The sequence below is a fragment of the Neopelma chrysocephalum genome, unplaced genomic scaffold (genome assembly GCF_003984885.1).
Source record: "Neopelma chrysocephalum unplaced genomic scaffold, ASM398488v2 Primary Assembly neopelma1_97116, whole genome shotgun sequence".
Lineage (NCBI taxonomy): Eukaryota > Metazoa > Chordata > Aves > Passeriformes > Pipridae > Neopelma > Neopelma chrysocephalum.
The window spans coordinates 3,326,178-3,338,718 of record NW_020925758.1 but is presented as its reverse complement, the minus strand read 5'-3'; the positions used below and the strand labels follow the sequence as shown (position 1 = coordinate 3,338,718).

Here is a 12,541-nt window from a genome sequence, read left to right as displayed (position 1 = left end):
TTTGGACCTGGTTTTGTTTTCTAACCATCATGAATTTTTGTGGGCAGAGGGCTCCTTATGAGTACCCATTAAAGAGCACTAGTAAAATAATCATGTTGCCTTTAATCTTTTCCCTAATGGGATAAATGACTCAAATTCCTTGCTGTCCCATTGCAGTACAGGTTTTCATTGTTTCCTATAACTTCTGTAGCTCTTTCCCACTTTTTAAAGAATTCTTTCTACCTTGAAGACACTGGTGCTAATCTAATGGCAGATGTGATGTATGGAAGAAGAAAAGTAGCTGGTTTTGGTACAGAATATTAAAATCTTCTCTCATTTCAGAGCATTTAAAACACCAATAGCTCTGCATGCCTAAATTGTGGAGTTTTTAACTTTCTAGTTGTATCTCCAGACTCCAACTTTCATATTATAGAGAGAGAGATTCAGGAGGTAATAGTGTCATGCAAGCAGCTGGAGTAAATGAACAAGGAGGGTAAGGGGTGGTGATGTTTTCCAATTTGTGCACGGAATATGACTGATTCAGTCATGACTTACAATAAAATATTCATTTTGCTTTTATTCTCACCATTAGTATGTATGTGGCATATGCAGTGTTTGATAAAATACCTTAATTTGAGCATGCTTGTGTGGAAGACTGAAATCTGTGCTAGGGATGCATGCCAGCTGGGCTGCCTATAAATTTAATCTAATGGTGACAGCAAAATTATTACTCTTGGGCATTTTTACAGTGTTGTTTAGTGTTGGCATCGTGAGATTCTTCTGCTGTGTGTAGCTGTTTCCCAGGTGGTGGCTATAGGATGTGAGGGAGCAGGCACAAGGAAATGACATTATGCTGGGGTGATGTGTGTTCTCCTGCCTGACAGCAACAGAATTGTCCTGCTTAACTGTAGCAGCATATTTCACTTGATAATATGATGGTTCAGTGTTTTGAGATAATGCTGTTGAATGCATCAAAGTTCCTGAGGATGAATAGTATTATGGGATCAGTTGCTGTCAGAATGAGACCAGCCTTGGAGCTGTGACAATGCAAAATAGCATTTTGCAGGATTTAGTTTCTGTTCTCATTAATTTTTACAAGGCAATTGTTGGTGTTAATTGCTAGATATGCTCCTGTTGTATTACCAAAGGCCCTGGTCCATGCCGCTCCTCGCTGTACTAGTGGTTCTGCAGTCACAGGAAGCATTAATGTGACTAATCACACTAAATGAATTGGGTACAATAAAGTTAAAAAAGCCTGAACTATTTACTCAGTTCGTATTCGCTGTGTCCATCTCAACTCCTTAAGTGCTACATTGCTGGGAACAATCGGCAGGTTTGTTTTCCCAACAGCACTCGGTGCTGTGACTTGAAGAAAACGATTAAGCCCTGAGATGTAAAAATAAACCTCAGATTTCAGGACCTGATCACTTGCGGGAGTTTCACTCCTGCAGATCGTGGTCACCAAGTCCAGCTGTTCAGTATTTTGTAAGATTCTGCCGAAAACATTAATTTAAGGGAGCAGTTCACTCGGGGAGGGAGAAAGTTAGTCTCTGTGGTAGCAGTGCAGTTCCCCTGCGCTCCAGCTCCTGGTGTACAAAGGGCCACTGGCAAAGCACGGTGGGATGGATCTCTTAAACAGCAAAGAGAGCCCGAACAAAGCTCCCTGTCTCTCGTCAGGTGAAATGTAATCCCTCTGCAGAGGCCCTGACCTGCAGCAAGCAGTAATTCTTTGCCTTGCCCCGTAGCGTATCTCCGATTTGGAAGAAGAAAACGCTCTCCTGAAGCAGGAAAAAGAGGAGCTTAACAGCAGGATTCTCTGCCAGTCTGAAGGTAAGAAAAAATGCTTATGGCATTGTAATGCTAAGCGAGGAGCTTAACTCATGTCCCCCCTGAATCTCGTTTTTCCTGCGTGTTTTTCCTGCCTTGAAAAGTGCTCATCTTCCCGCGACCCTTTCCTGGTGGTTTTTGTCACTGTTTTGTTGTGCAGGTAGTTGTGTTCATGCAGCCCTGCTGGTGGGTGGTAAGCCAGAGACCAGTTTAATTGCTGAAACATGGAATAAAGTACCTGAAAGGGCTTTTTAGTTCAGTTACATCGCAGCATTTCCTGCAGGTGATGTGGGAGGGGTAGGGAATAACAGCATCCCGAGAATGACGAATAAAGGATCCAAGGAACAGCACAGTTTACATTATTGAGCTATGGCAAAGGATTTCTCTAGTGTGACACAAGTCTGTGAGCATTTTTTAGAAGCAGAGACTTAGATGGGAAGACATACAAAGGGGAAAGCAATCTGGGAAAATCCCACGTCACAGAAGAAACTGTGCGTATTGAGCTTTTCTATTTTTTATCATCCTTTTCAGCTTTGATTTTCTAGCAGGATTTACAAAGAGCATCATGCTGTGGATGTATCTGTCACTGCTCCGTGGTACTTGTGAAGTACCTTTTGCCCTCAGCCTGACACAAAATAAAGGAAGGAAAGTAACATGTTAAAAAGAAACTTCCTGCAAATATTTATTTGTCTCTTATGGGATGCTTCTGGAGCATCTGAGATGGGAGAAAGCAAGTGGAGGGGGTTTGTTTGTTGTTCTCCCATTTAAAAGGACACATGGGCTATATTTGTCTGGTTCCTCAGGAAGAGGAGGGACCAGATTTGTTTCCAAAAGGGAGTATTTAACAAAGAAATTAATTTATTTGGATATAAAATACTTTGAACCCCCACAAGTCTTACCATGGTAAATGGTTGATGGCATGAGAAAAAGCTGCTGCAGTTCATTTGCTCCTGTGCCAAATATGGTGGTGGGAAGCAGGCAGGGAAGTTTTTAAATGCAGCATGTACCACTTTTTCAACATGACTGTGTTTCCATACGGTGCTGGTGTTTTCTTGAATGGGTTTATGGCTGGCCCGTGGGAGCTGGAGCTGGCACAGTTGTGTTAAGCATAGTAGATCTGATGGTTTGTAGGTGCTGGGGATTTTTCTTTAACTCAAATTCAAATGTCATGGAGTCAGCTCTAGATTATAAAAGTATCTAAATATTAGAGAATGCTTACATGTCTTCTAAAGGCTCCTGGCAGAGACAGTATTTTTTCATTAGTCATTGTAATTGGACATATTAACCAGAAGCTCGTTTCAGAGATAAAGTTCATAATTTCTTTTCTCTTTCTTTTTTTTTCCCCCTTCTTATTTTAAAGATGAATTTGCACGAAATGCAGTTGAGGAAAATATCCAGATGAAGAAAGAGCTGGAAGAAGAGAGATCTCGTTATCAGAACCTGGTGAAAGAGTATTCAAGTCTGGAGCAGAGATATGACAACTTGAGGGATGAAATGACGATTGTAAAGGTAATGAAACTGGAATTATCCCTGTTCTATTGTACCCTGGACCTGTTGTTGGGGAACAACATGACTCACTTATCTGCAAAACATTTAATAGAACTGACATTATTGTGCAGTTTGCTCTTGATATTTCTGAGAATACACTTCTAGCAAACCATCTGTGTGCCTTGAGAAAGGGGCTTGGTCTTTCCTGCGTCTCTGTGGACTACTTAGAAATCTCTGTGAATCTCAGCAAAAGCTGGATTGTGCTCCTTGTTCTTGTTTCGTGTTGGTGATGTTCAGGTGTAGGTGTTGGGTTAAAAGCAAACAAACCAAAAAAACCCCATCAACGTGACTGCAGAATTTCAAAAGCCAAAGTTTTTAGGTTCAGCTTTGCTAGAGTGTTAGAAAAACTGTTGAAAATCAGATAATAGAGTGCTGCTGGATTTGGTGGAAGGTTGAGTGCTTGAAGGGAGTTCCAGAGTGTTCTGTCAACAGCATAATCTTGAGCTCAGATTTGCATGTTCACACTTACCAGGCATCTGATGTCATGATGTGCCTTTAATCCATGCAGAATTTTTAAACTGAGCTTCTATATCCCTTCGTATTTTAAGGTATTCCTTTGTGTTAATATGAATTTCATGGTTAGGCCATAAAAACTCAAAAATGGAATCCGCTATAAGGTGAAAGTCAAGCCTTTTGTAAAGGCAACTTTGGTGTACAGTCAAATATTTGCTCTTGATAAACAGCACTTAGTGAGGAATCCTTAAACACTGAATGCTTTATATATCTGCATCACTTCTTGGCAGCAGGCACCGGGGCACAGAAGAAACCCATCCAACCAAAGCAGTTTGGAGTCTGATTCCAATAATCCATCCATATCCTCCTCTGACATAGGAGACACCGACGATGTGATTCAACAAGTGGAGGTACAGGAAACTGGGCAGGAGAGGAGTGGGGAGGAGAGCCCTGCTCTGCAGGGGCGATGGGTGTGGGGTTTGGAGCACAAGGGTTGGGCGAGAAGGTGTGGCAGATAAAATTGACTTCAGGCCAAAGAAACACATCGTTGATTGTGTGAGAGGGATTGCAGGGTCGTGGTGCTATGGCAAAGGCTTACTTGTTTGCAGCATGGGGCTTAAATAGGGCTCTAAAAATAATAAAGTGCTGTCTTTGGGCCACACCAGCTTAAAGACTGATGAAAATTCACCAAAGCAGTTATAGCCAGCACTGATGGCAATGACTGTGTCATGATCCTTCTCTGCAAGGATAGCAGAATTCATTACCCTCTTGCCCTGAGTGTTTTCTCTCCCATCCATCTTCACGGATGCTTTGCTGGCCAGCACGGCCCCTGTAATCAAATCAACAGCCTCTTAATGCAGAAAAGAGCAGCACAAATTAATCCCTGGCTTTCAAGAATCCTGTGGAAAAGAGAAATGTGTTTTTCACTCACATTTGCTAGAACAGGCTGCTTTTTAAATTCCACTTCTGTGACTCAAGAGCACATGTGGGTGTTGAACGTTCCTGGGATCTGCCACCCCGTTGGCAGGACCTTATTTTGTGTTCCACATACATACCAAGCCTGCAGAAGCCCTCACTGCCCTTAGCTGGCTGCTGTGTTACGTTTGGTATTTCTGAACTGCTCTGAGAGCATTTTTTGAAGTCAAAATAAACAGTAGGGGCCATGCTCTGATGTAAAATATTCCAGGTGTTAAAAAAACAATGAATAAATACTTGGCTAGAAGTGACTCAATAGGGCATTTTTGATGTTCTTAGCTGCAGCCCAAATCAGACCCAATTTATCTATTGGGCTGTTAAGCATTCAGTGATTTGTTTAAAAGAGTCAACTGTTTTACTGACATTAAAAATAGGTGCTTAAAATGTAGATTTGGTCTTTGAAGGTGCCTGTCTTTCTTGAGATCCTCCTGCTACTGGCTGTGGCTGGGGTCAGTGCTGATGTACAGTCAGGCCATGTCTGGCACTGGGTGTGGTTACAGAACTTGACACTGAAATCTTCTCTTTTTTTCTACTCTCCTGTTCTTCTCTAGGAGATTGGGATGGAAAAAGCAGCCATGGACATGACCCTCTTCCTAAAGCTGCAGAAGAGAGTGAGGGAGCTCGAGCTGGAGAGGAAGAAGCTGCAAACCCAGCTGGAGAAAAAGGAGCAAGAGAGCAAGAAATCCCAGGTAAGAGGTGGCTTTTCATTGATACTAATATTTCCTGTTGGAAAGCCATAACTGGCTTTCCTTGGTTGCCTGAAGGACCCATGATGCAGGAATTTGGGTTTGAGAGTGACAAGTTCAAAATAAGAGGCCACAAATCAGTCAGGAAAAGGGAGATAAACTTTTTTTTGTCAGCTAAGGACAATTGAACAGGGGAAGTGCTTTATTTATTTGTATAAACAAACTGGTTATAAAATATTTAGGACAGTCTTTGGTTTGGTATTGTTATCATCAGTGTGGTTTGGTTGGTTTTTCTTCCAAAGTAATGACCATATAGGAATAGAGCTTAAAAATAGTATAGTAAATCAGAAATAACAAGATGGCTGTTGGAAAAATGAGTTCTTCGTTCCTGTTGCAAGGTAGGGATATTCCTATGCTGTACTCTTTCTTCCTTGTGAAAAGAAAATTTTCCTACAGTTTGAATTGTTTGCTTGAAAACAATTAAAAATATATATTAATATTGATAGGTATTTATCTCTTATCCTATGTAAAATGTATAATATCATTATATTATATATAATGCATTTATATTATATATAACATAAATATTAATATATAGTAATATATTTTTAAAATCAACATTATTGACATCCCAGTAATTTAAGGGGCAGGAGTACATCCAGGCTTACAACTGAAGTCTGAAAATGTAGCTGTCTGTGTTCTGGCGAGCCAACTTCTGGGATTGGGGGCTTTCAATAGCAGATCTCTTGTATACGTTTTCCCTGCCATCTGTAACCAAGACTTTGTGACTTGTCAGAGGCCACAGAGGGGATGATGTGTGCCATGAAACAGCAGTGCTGTGTGCGTGGTGTTGTGAAGCAGTGAAGATGCTCTTTCATGAGTTGCTGAGTAAATGCCATCACTCTTGGCTTTGTATTTGAAATTTCTGGGGCTTCTGCTGCTTCATTTGGGAATTATTTTCTTTATTACTCTCCAGTGTGAGATCAACATAACTTTGGACAAATGCAATAAGAGACTCAACAAAATCATCAGCAGTAATATTCTTATTGACCACCTCTAATAATTTGCAGGGGACACATGAAATAGGAGACTTCCCCAGCCTCTCCTCCTTGCTGCAGAAGTGGATTAAAAACCTGTTTTCCGACCGCTGTGTTGAAGATTGTTCCCTTAATGACTGTCACTGTTTGAAGGCTGCAGTGAGCCACAGTTGTCGGGATATTAATGAGAGATTAAACCATTTTCTCTTGAAGTGTCCTCTGCCCCACTAGGTGTTGCTGGGATGCTGTCTGATGGCAATTAATAACATTTATTATGGTTGAGCAGGCCGGACGTGCCCAGCCATCCTGTGCTGTGTGCCAGCTCCTCTGGCTGCTTTTAAATATGAATCTGTCTCTTTAATCCACGCAGGTTATTGAAACAAAGACTGTGACTTCGGAACAGGAAGATTTTGCATACAACAGCCTGAAGGTGAGTGAGAGTGCTGTAACCTATTCCATGGCTCCAGCAGCCCAGACAAGTGGCATGAACGTGGTAACAACACAAAACCTCCTGTAACTGGCTCTGTTAGAGGGGGCAGTTGTAGCTGTAGCTGTCCATCAGCTCTGGGGTCTGGGATGGGCTCACAGGTGTTTCCCTCTGTGGCAATGTCTGTTCTGCACTGGCCTACCTGTTTCTGAGTCATCCACAGAGGTGAAAAGCCTACTTATGGTGAAGGGTGCTTTTTCCACTGCACCTATTCCCACTGGGACTTCATTGGGTTTCCTCTGGTGGGACACCGGGTCTCAGCAGTTTGCTTTGCTGCAGGTGTAAATCTCACAGCTGAAGGTCAGTGTGCTTCTTGTTCCAGGCTTCAGCTCTGCTTTTTGTCCACTTTCTGTGCATTCCCGAGGTGCCACTCTGGTCAAAACCAAATAAATCTGTGGATGTTCTGTCTCCATCATTTTCTCCCTGTGACACGCAGAGCAGCTGAAACCTGCTGGGCTCCTGTTGCAGCTTCTGTGGGTTCTCCCCTCCTGCTCTAACAGTACTCAAATACTCTGTTAGACCAATTCCTGTGTCTTGCTTATCCTCAGAAATCCAGTTTCCAGATTAGGGTTAATAAGGGAATTTTTTTTTTATATATTGTTTTTTTTCAGTGCAGACCTACCTTTCAGAGGCTCCTTCTCTCCTTGTCCCCATAACAAATATTGCAATACAACTGAGAAGTCCAGAGGGACATATGTAATCCAGAATAACGTGATACTAAACCATCTGTCAGTAGTAATATCATTTTTGCTTCTGTATCCTCTCCTCTGAAGGACGCAAAACCCCCAGAAATTAGAGGTGGAAAGGATGGATGTTCAACCCTCACTAAGCACATACCTCTAGCAGAAGCTTTTTCTGGCACTTAATCCATCCAATTTTTATTTTCTGAGCACGATATTTATGTTGCACTGGCTGGATGTGCTTTTTGTGGCAGAGGGAAACCCCGCTGAGTTTCATTAGTACCTCTGCACAGCCCCTAGGAGAAGAAGGATGGCACCTTCTTAAATGGCTTCTATGGAGTTCTGACTTCAGTGTGAGTTCAAAAAGTGCATTTTCTTCAAGCTTTGACCTAGGAAGTTCAGAGTGGAAATAGTTATTTTGGATTTTCTTACTTTCTACATTCCTAACATGCTAACATACGTAGTCCTGCATATCTAAGAAACCTTAAAAACTCTATGTTAATACCATTTCATATGAATAGGTAGCCTATGTTGCTAAAAATGAAGGATTCTTTAGCCTAAAACAGGTGGAAAATGAACCTGCAGGGATTTTGTGTTCCCTGTAGGAGTGTTTTCCTGGGAGGCATCACTGAAAAAGAGAGACAAATACACCTCACTGGTGTTTTCCCCACATCTGGATGTAGGACACTGCCAGAGGTCTCTCTCTGCAATGAAAGAGTGACTTACTGCTGATTTTGAGGGCTGCTTTTCCCTCCTTCCCCCACGACAGCTGCTTCAGTGGCTCTGTGGCAAAGCTCTTCCTCTCTTCTTTGTATTTCTCCTGATAATTTGTATCTCAAAAACTTATACTGTCTAGGGCTCCTTTAAGAGTCTTCTGCATATAGGTTTATTTTTCCTTTTTGCCAGCTTTAAAAGACTTTATCTTGGGGAACCAGGCTGAGGTGCCTAAAAGCTTACACACATCTTTCTGTGGATACTCATGAGTGGTCCATGGGATACCGGCTAAGGAGCAGGAAGGGATGTTGGCTTGGATGCTCCACTGATGCTCCATCTTTTGGAAATTGAGACACCTTAGCCAGCTTAGAAAGGTTTCAGGTTTTGGAAATGTGGCTGCAGTGTCTTTTCAGAAACCAGTATATATCCCTGAAATGCAGATGAATATGAAGTTATGAAGATGCTCCGAGGGCTGGAGCCCCCTCTGCTCTGGAGCCAGGCTGGGAGATCTGGGGGTGCTCACCTGGAGAAAAGGAGGCTCCAGGGAGACCTGAGAGCCCCTTCCAGGGCCTAAAGGGGTTCCAGGAGAGCTGGAGAGGGACTTGGGACAAGGGATGGAGGGACAGGACACAGGGAATGGGTTTCCACTGCCAGAGGGCAGGGATAGATGGGATACTGGGAAGGAATTGCTGTCTGTGAGGGTGGTGAGGCCCTGGCACAGGTTTCCCAGAGAAGCTGTTGCTGCCTCTGGATCCCTGGAAGTGTCTATAACCAGTTTGGACAAGTCTTGGAGCAACCATGTCTAGTGTAAGGTGTCCCTGCCCGTGGCAGGTGATGGAATGAAATGTGCTTTGAGTTCCTTTTCAATCCAAACTATTCTGTTGTTCTAAGATTCTATAGTTTTGGGTCCCATTGAAGATATTTTTGATACTCACTGTCCCTTGAGCAGGACAGTAAAATGTGAGGATATTATTGGATGGCCATATGGGCTTGGTTTTTGCATCCAGCACATGTCTACTGTCCTCCAGCTTTGTGTCTTGGTGTAATCTTGGTGTACTGTCATGACACCCATGATGGGAGGGATTTGCTTTTGGGAGTAGCATCTGTCAGGAAACTTGTTCTTGGTGCAGATTTTGATGAAGAGAAGTGACTGAGACCCAGTCCTCTCTTAGAGAGGCTCACTTGGATAAAGAGTTGGTTCTCTCCTTTTGTAACACTGCAAAGAAATGTGAGGAACTTGAGCTAAAACTGATACATTTACAGCAGGCAGAAATTATCTGTCCTTTGCAATGGATAAATAGATTTTTCAGTAGATGCTGTCCCAAAATATGCCCAGCCAGGTGTTTGGTTATCATATTCAGGAAGGCAAAACAGGGAGATATGCCCCTGAGTCACGCCCGCACAAGAAAGTTCCTCAATTAAAAATGTATTTCCCAGCCTGTTTTTTCAAGCTGGGAAAGAGGGAGTGGGAATGAAACCACCAAGGAGCCCTTGCCCTGACTCTGTATTTCTGAGCAATCTGTTCCAGTGGAAAGTGTCCCTGCCCATGGCAGGGGGTTGGACTACTACCCAGACCATTCTAGGATTCCTAGCAGAAGCACAAGGCATAATTGAATTTCTCACCTGTTGCATAGCTGGGATGTTTGTTTGATCCCTTAGACTTGGAAGCTCATCATAAAATGATGAGCTAGAGGATTTTATTTTCTTTTCCTATGGAGTACCAGAAATAGAAGAGAGGGCAAATTCCTGGCATGGCAGTGCTAACCCCTGACTTAGGCAGGCTCACACTTCCCCCAGCACTGCTATATAAGCCCCTTTTCTAAAGAGTGAAGGTATTTCCATCACTGTTAGTGCTTGGGTACCCCTTTCACACCTCTGTAATGCTGTACATGTTGGGACAAGTGTGAGTTCAAGTTCAGGACATTTTGACTGTAATTTGTCAGATAAATCAGCGTTGCTGGACTGTGCTGAAGAGCGACCACTTCTCACAGCGCCAGTAGAAATCTCCCTTTCCACATTCAGAGCATTTTAAATTAGCTTCTGTACTGCCATGGCTAATGCTAGTGCAAAAAGGGTGTATTGGCAGGGAACACTAGATGTTTTAACACTGCTCCACAAAATCCACAAAGAAAGGGGTAGGGAATGAATTTAAGTGTAAACTCTGAATGGAGTCCAAGGCATGGGCTTTTGAAGCAGGGTTGTTGGTTATTGCTTTCTTTCCTGGTCTTCCTGGCTTCATTTCTTAACCAGAGCTGAAACTTTATATGACCAGTCGTTGGAGTCAGCAGTGTGGCTTACCCATTAAAAAAGGGAAGAGGGGGAGAAGGGGATAGAAAGGAGGAGGAAAGTAAAGAAAAAGGAAATCAGGGGGCTTAAGCATCAAATAACAAAAATCACAGGAGAGTCATTTGTGTAGAAAAGCAGGTAATTGCTTTCATCTTACCCTTTACCTGTCTCTGAGCATGATCAGTAGAGAGTGGATGATCAGTAAAAGGGTGAAGGTGATGCTTTAGCCACGTAGCAGGAACAGTTAAACCCAGTTTGGTATCAATTCCCACCACGTGCACAACTCCTGCTTTAAAAACCAGTACAGAAAAGCCCATGTCTCATATGCTCCCTCTGCTGAGCTGTGCTTAACGTGGAAGAATTGCTGGATCTCATGCATTTCTTATCCTGTCTTTTTTTAATGACAGATGGTATCAAGTACCTGAATATGCTCCATTACTGATGTTGTTTGTTCAGCTAGGAGCATCCTGTCCAGATGCCAGATCAGCTATTCTGTTCACACCTCTGCTCTGATAAGCCTTGCCATTTATAATTTGTAAGGATTTATAATTACAACACCCGTTTCCTATGGAAACGAGGTTTACACAGCTGTGCTAGCTACACACTGTATAAATTGTATAAATTGCCTCCATCCCCCCCCCTCCCAGCCAATTTTGGATTCATTAGCTCGCCTCAGCCCACGATTATAATGAAGCAGATATCCCAGAGATAAGAGGGATTGTGGAAGAAAGCTGTGGAAAGGCTCAAAAGGGGGTGGGGAGAGGGAAGCACCTAGATCTCAGTGGGGACAGATCTTGTGCTGTTGTAGAGGATCCACATGGATGGGGTCTGTCCCTTGGAAAGAGCTGATCCCAAATCACTCAGGCAGCAGACTCTGTCAGCTGATTGGCAGATGTCTTGGGTTGTGCCATGTTGGATAACGGTCCTGTTGGGTTTTGGCATTGTCTGGGTGCATGGGGACAGGAGGGAGCAGTCCTGGGTGCCACCCTGAAGCAGCTGGGGGTGGAGGATCAGCGCAAAGAGAAGGTGGGTAGTTGGATTCTGGCTGTGAGCAGGACCCCAGGAGTCTGGCTCCCACCCTGTCTGTGACTTATAGCAAAGACTAACAGATTTAAGCTGAAAAAGGGTAAATTTAGATTGGATATTGGGAAGGAATTCCTGGCTGTGAGGGTGGCGAGTCCCTGGCACAGGTTACCCAGAGAAGCTGTGGCTGCCCCTGGATCCCTGGAAGTGTCCAAGGCCAGGTTGGACAGGGCTTGGAGCAACCTGGGCCAGTGGAAGGTGTCCCTGCCCATGGCAGGGGGTTGGAATGAGATGAGTTTTAAGGGTCCTTTTCAACCCAAACCATTTTATGTGATTTTATGATTGCACTGCTGCAAGAATAAAGCTGCTCTTGACCCAGCTGGGATGCTCCAGGTGGGTTTTGGGTGCTTGCAAAGGGCTGCCAAATGTTGTGTTGCCACCTGCAAAGTTCCAGGGGTGACATGCTAAAATGAAGGCTGTCTTAGCTGCAGGGTTTTCATTCTTCTGTCTTCTACTGTCATGCAAAAGCAAATGAGCCCTTCAGTTGCCTCAGCAAACACATTGTTATTCAGGAGAAGCAGTCACAGTCAAACTTGTACAGTATTGCCCCTGCCTGTCAAACGCCAGTGTTTGATGAGATGTCAGGGCAAGAAAATCCTCCAGCTGCAAACACTGCACCAGGGTGAGGGAATTACAAAATGTATGAGAAAAGAAGCTGTAGTGGGAATTCACAGACCTGTGGCTCACCTAATGGGATGCCTGCCATGATGATGGGTCATGTAAATCAGCACCTTCCAGCTTACCTAATGAATTTGAAAGATGAGCTGAACATTGTGGGGTTGTGGT

General features: G+C 43.4%; 1 protein-coding gene across 4 annotated transcripts in view; it reads left to right on the top strand.

The window, feature by feature from the left end:
• Positions 1–12,541, top strand: part of MYO5B (myosin VB) — a 144,687-nt gene that overhangs the window by 109,031 nt on the left and 23,115 nt on the right. For 3 of the 4 annotated variants that reach the window (XR_003532298.1, XM_027671706.1, XM_027671704.1), the window contains exons 23-27: positions 1,725–1,809; positions 3,167–3,315; positions 4,098–4,217; positions 5,334–5,471; positions 6,876–6,935. Coding sequence is in view for 3 of the 4 variants with exons in the window: in XM_027671706.1 (XP_027527507.1) it covers positions 1,725–1,809; positions 3,167–3,315; positions 4,098–4,217; positions 5,334–5,471; positions 6,876–6,935 (552 nt within the window). In the remaining variant the exon portion in view is untranslated. The remainder of the gene's footprint in view (positions 1–1,724; positions 1,810–3,166; positions 3,316–4,097; positions 4,218–5,333; positions 5,472–6,875; positions 6,936–12,541) is intronic. The other variant, XM_027671705.1, reaches the window with a different exon arrangement.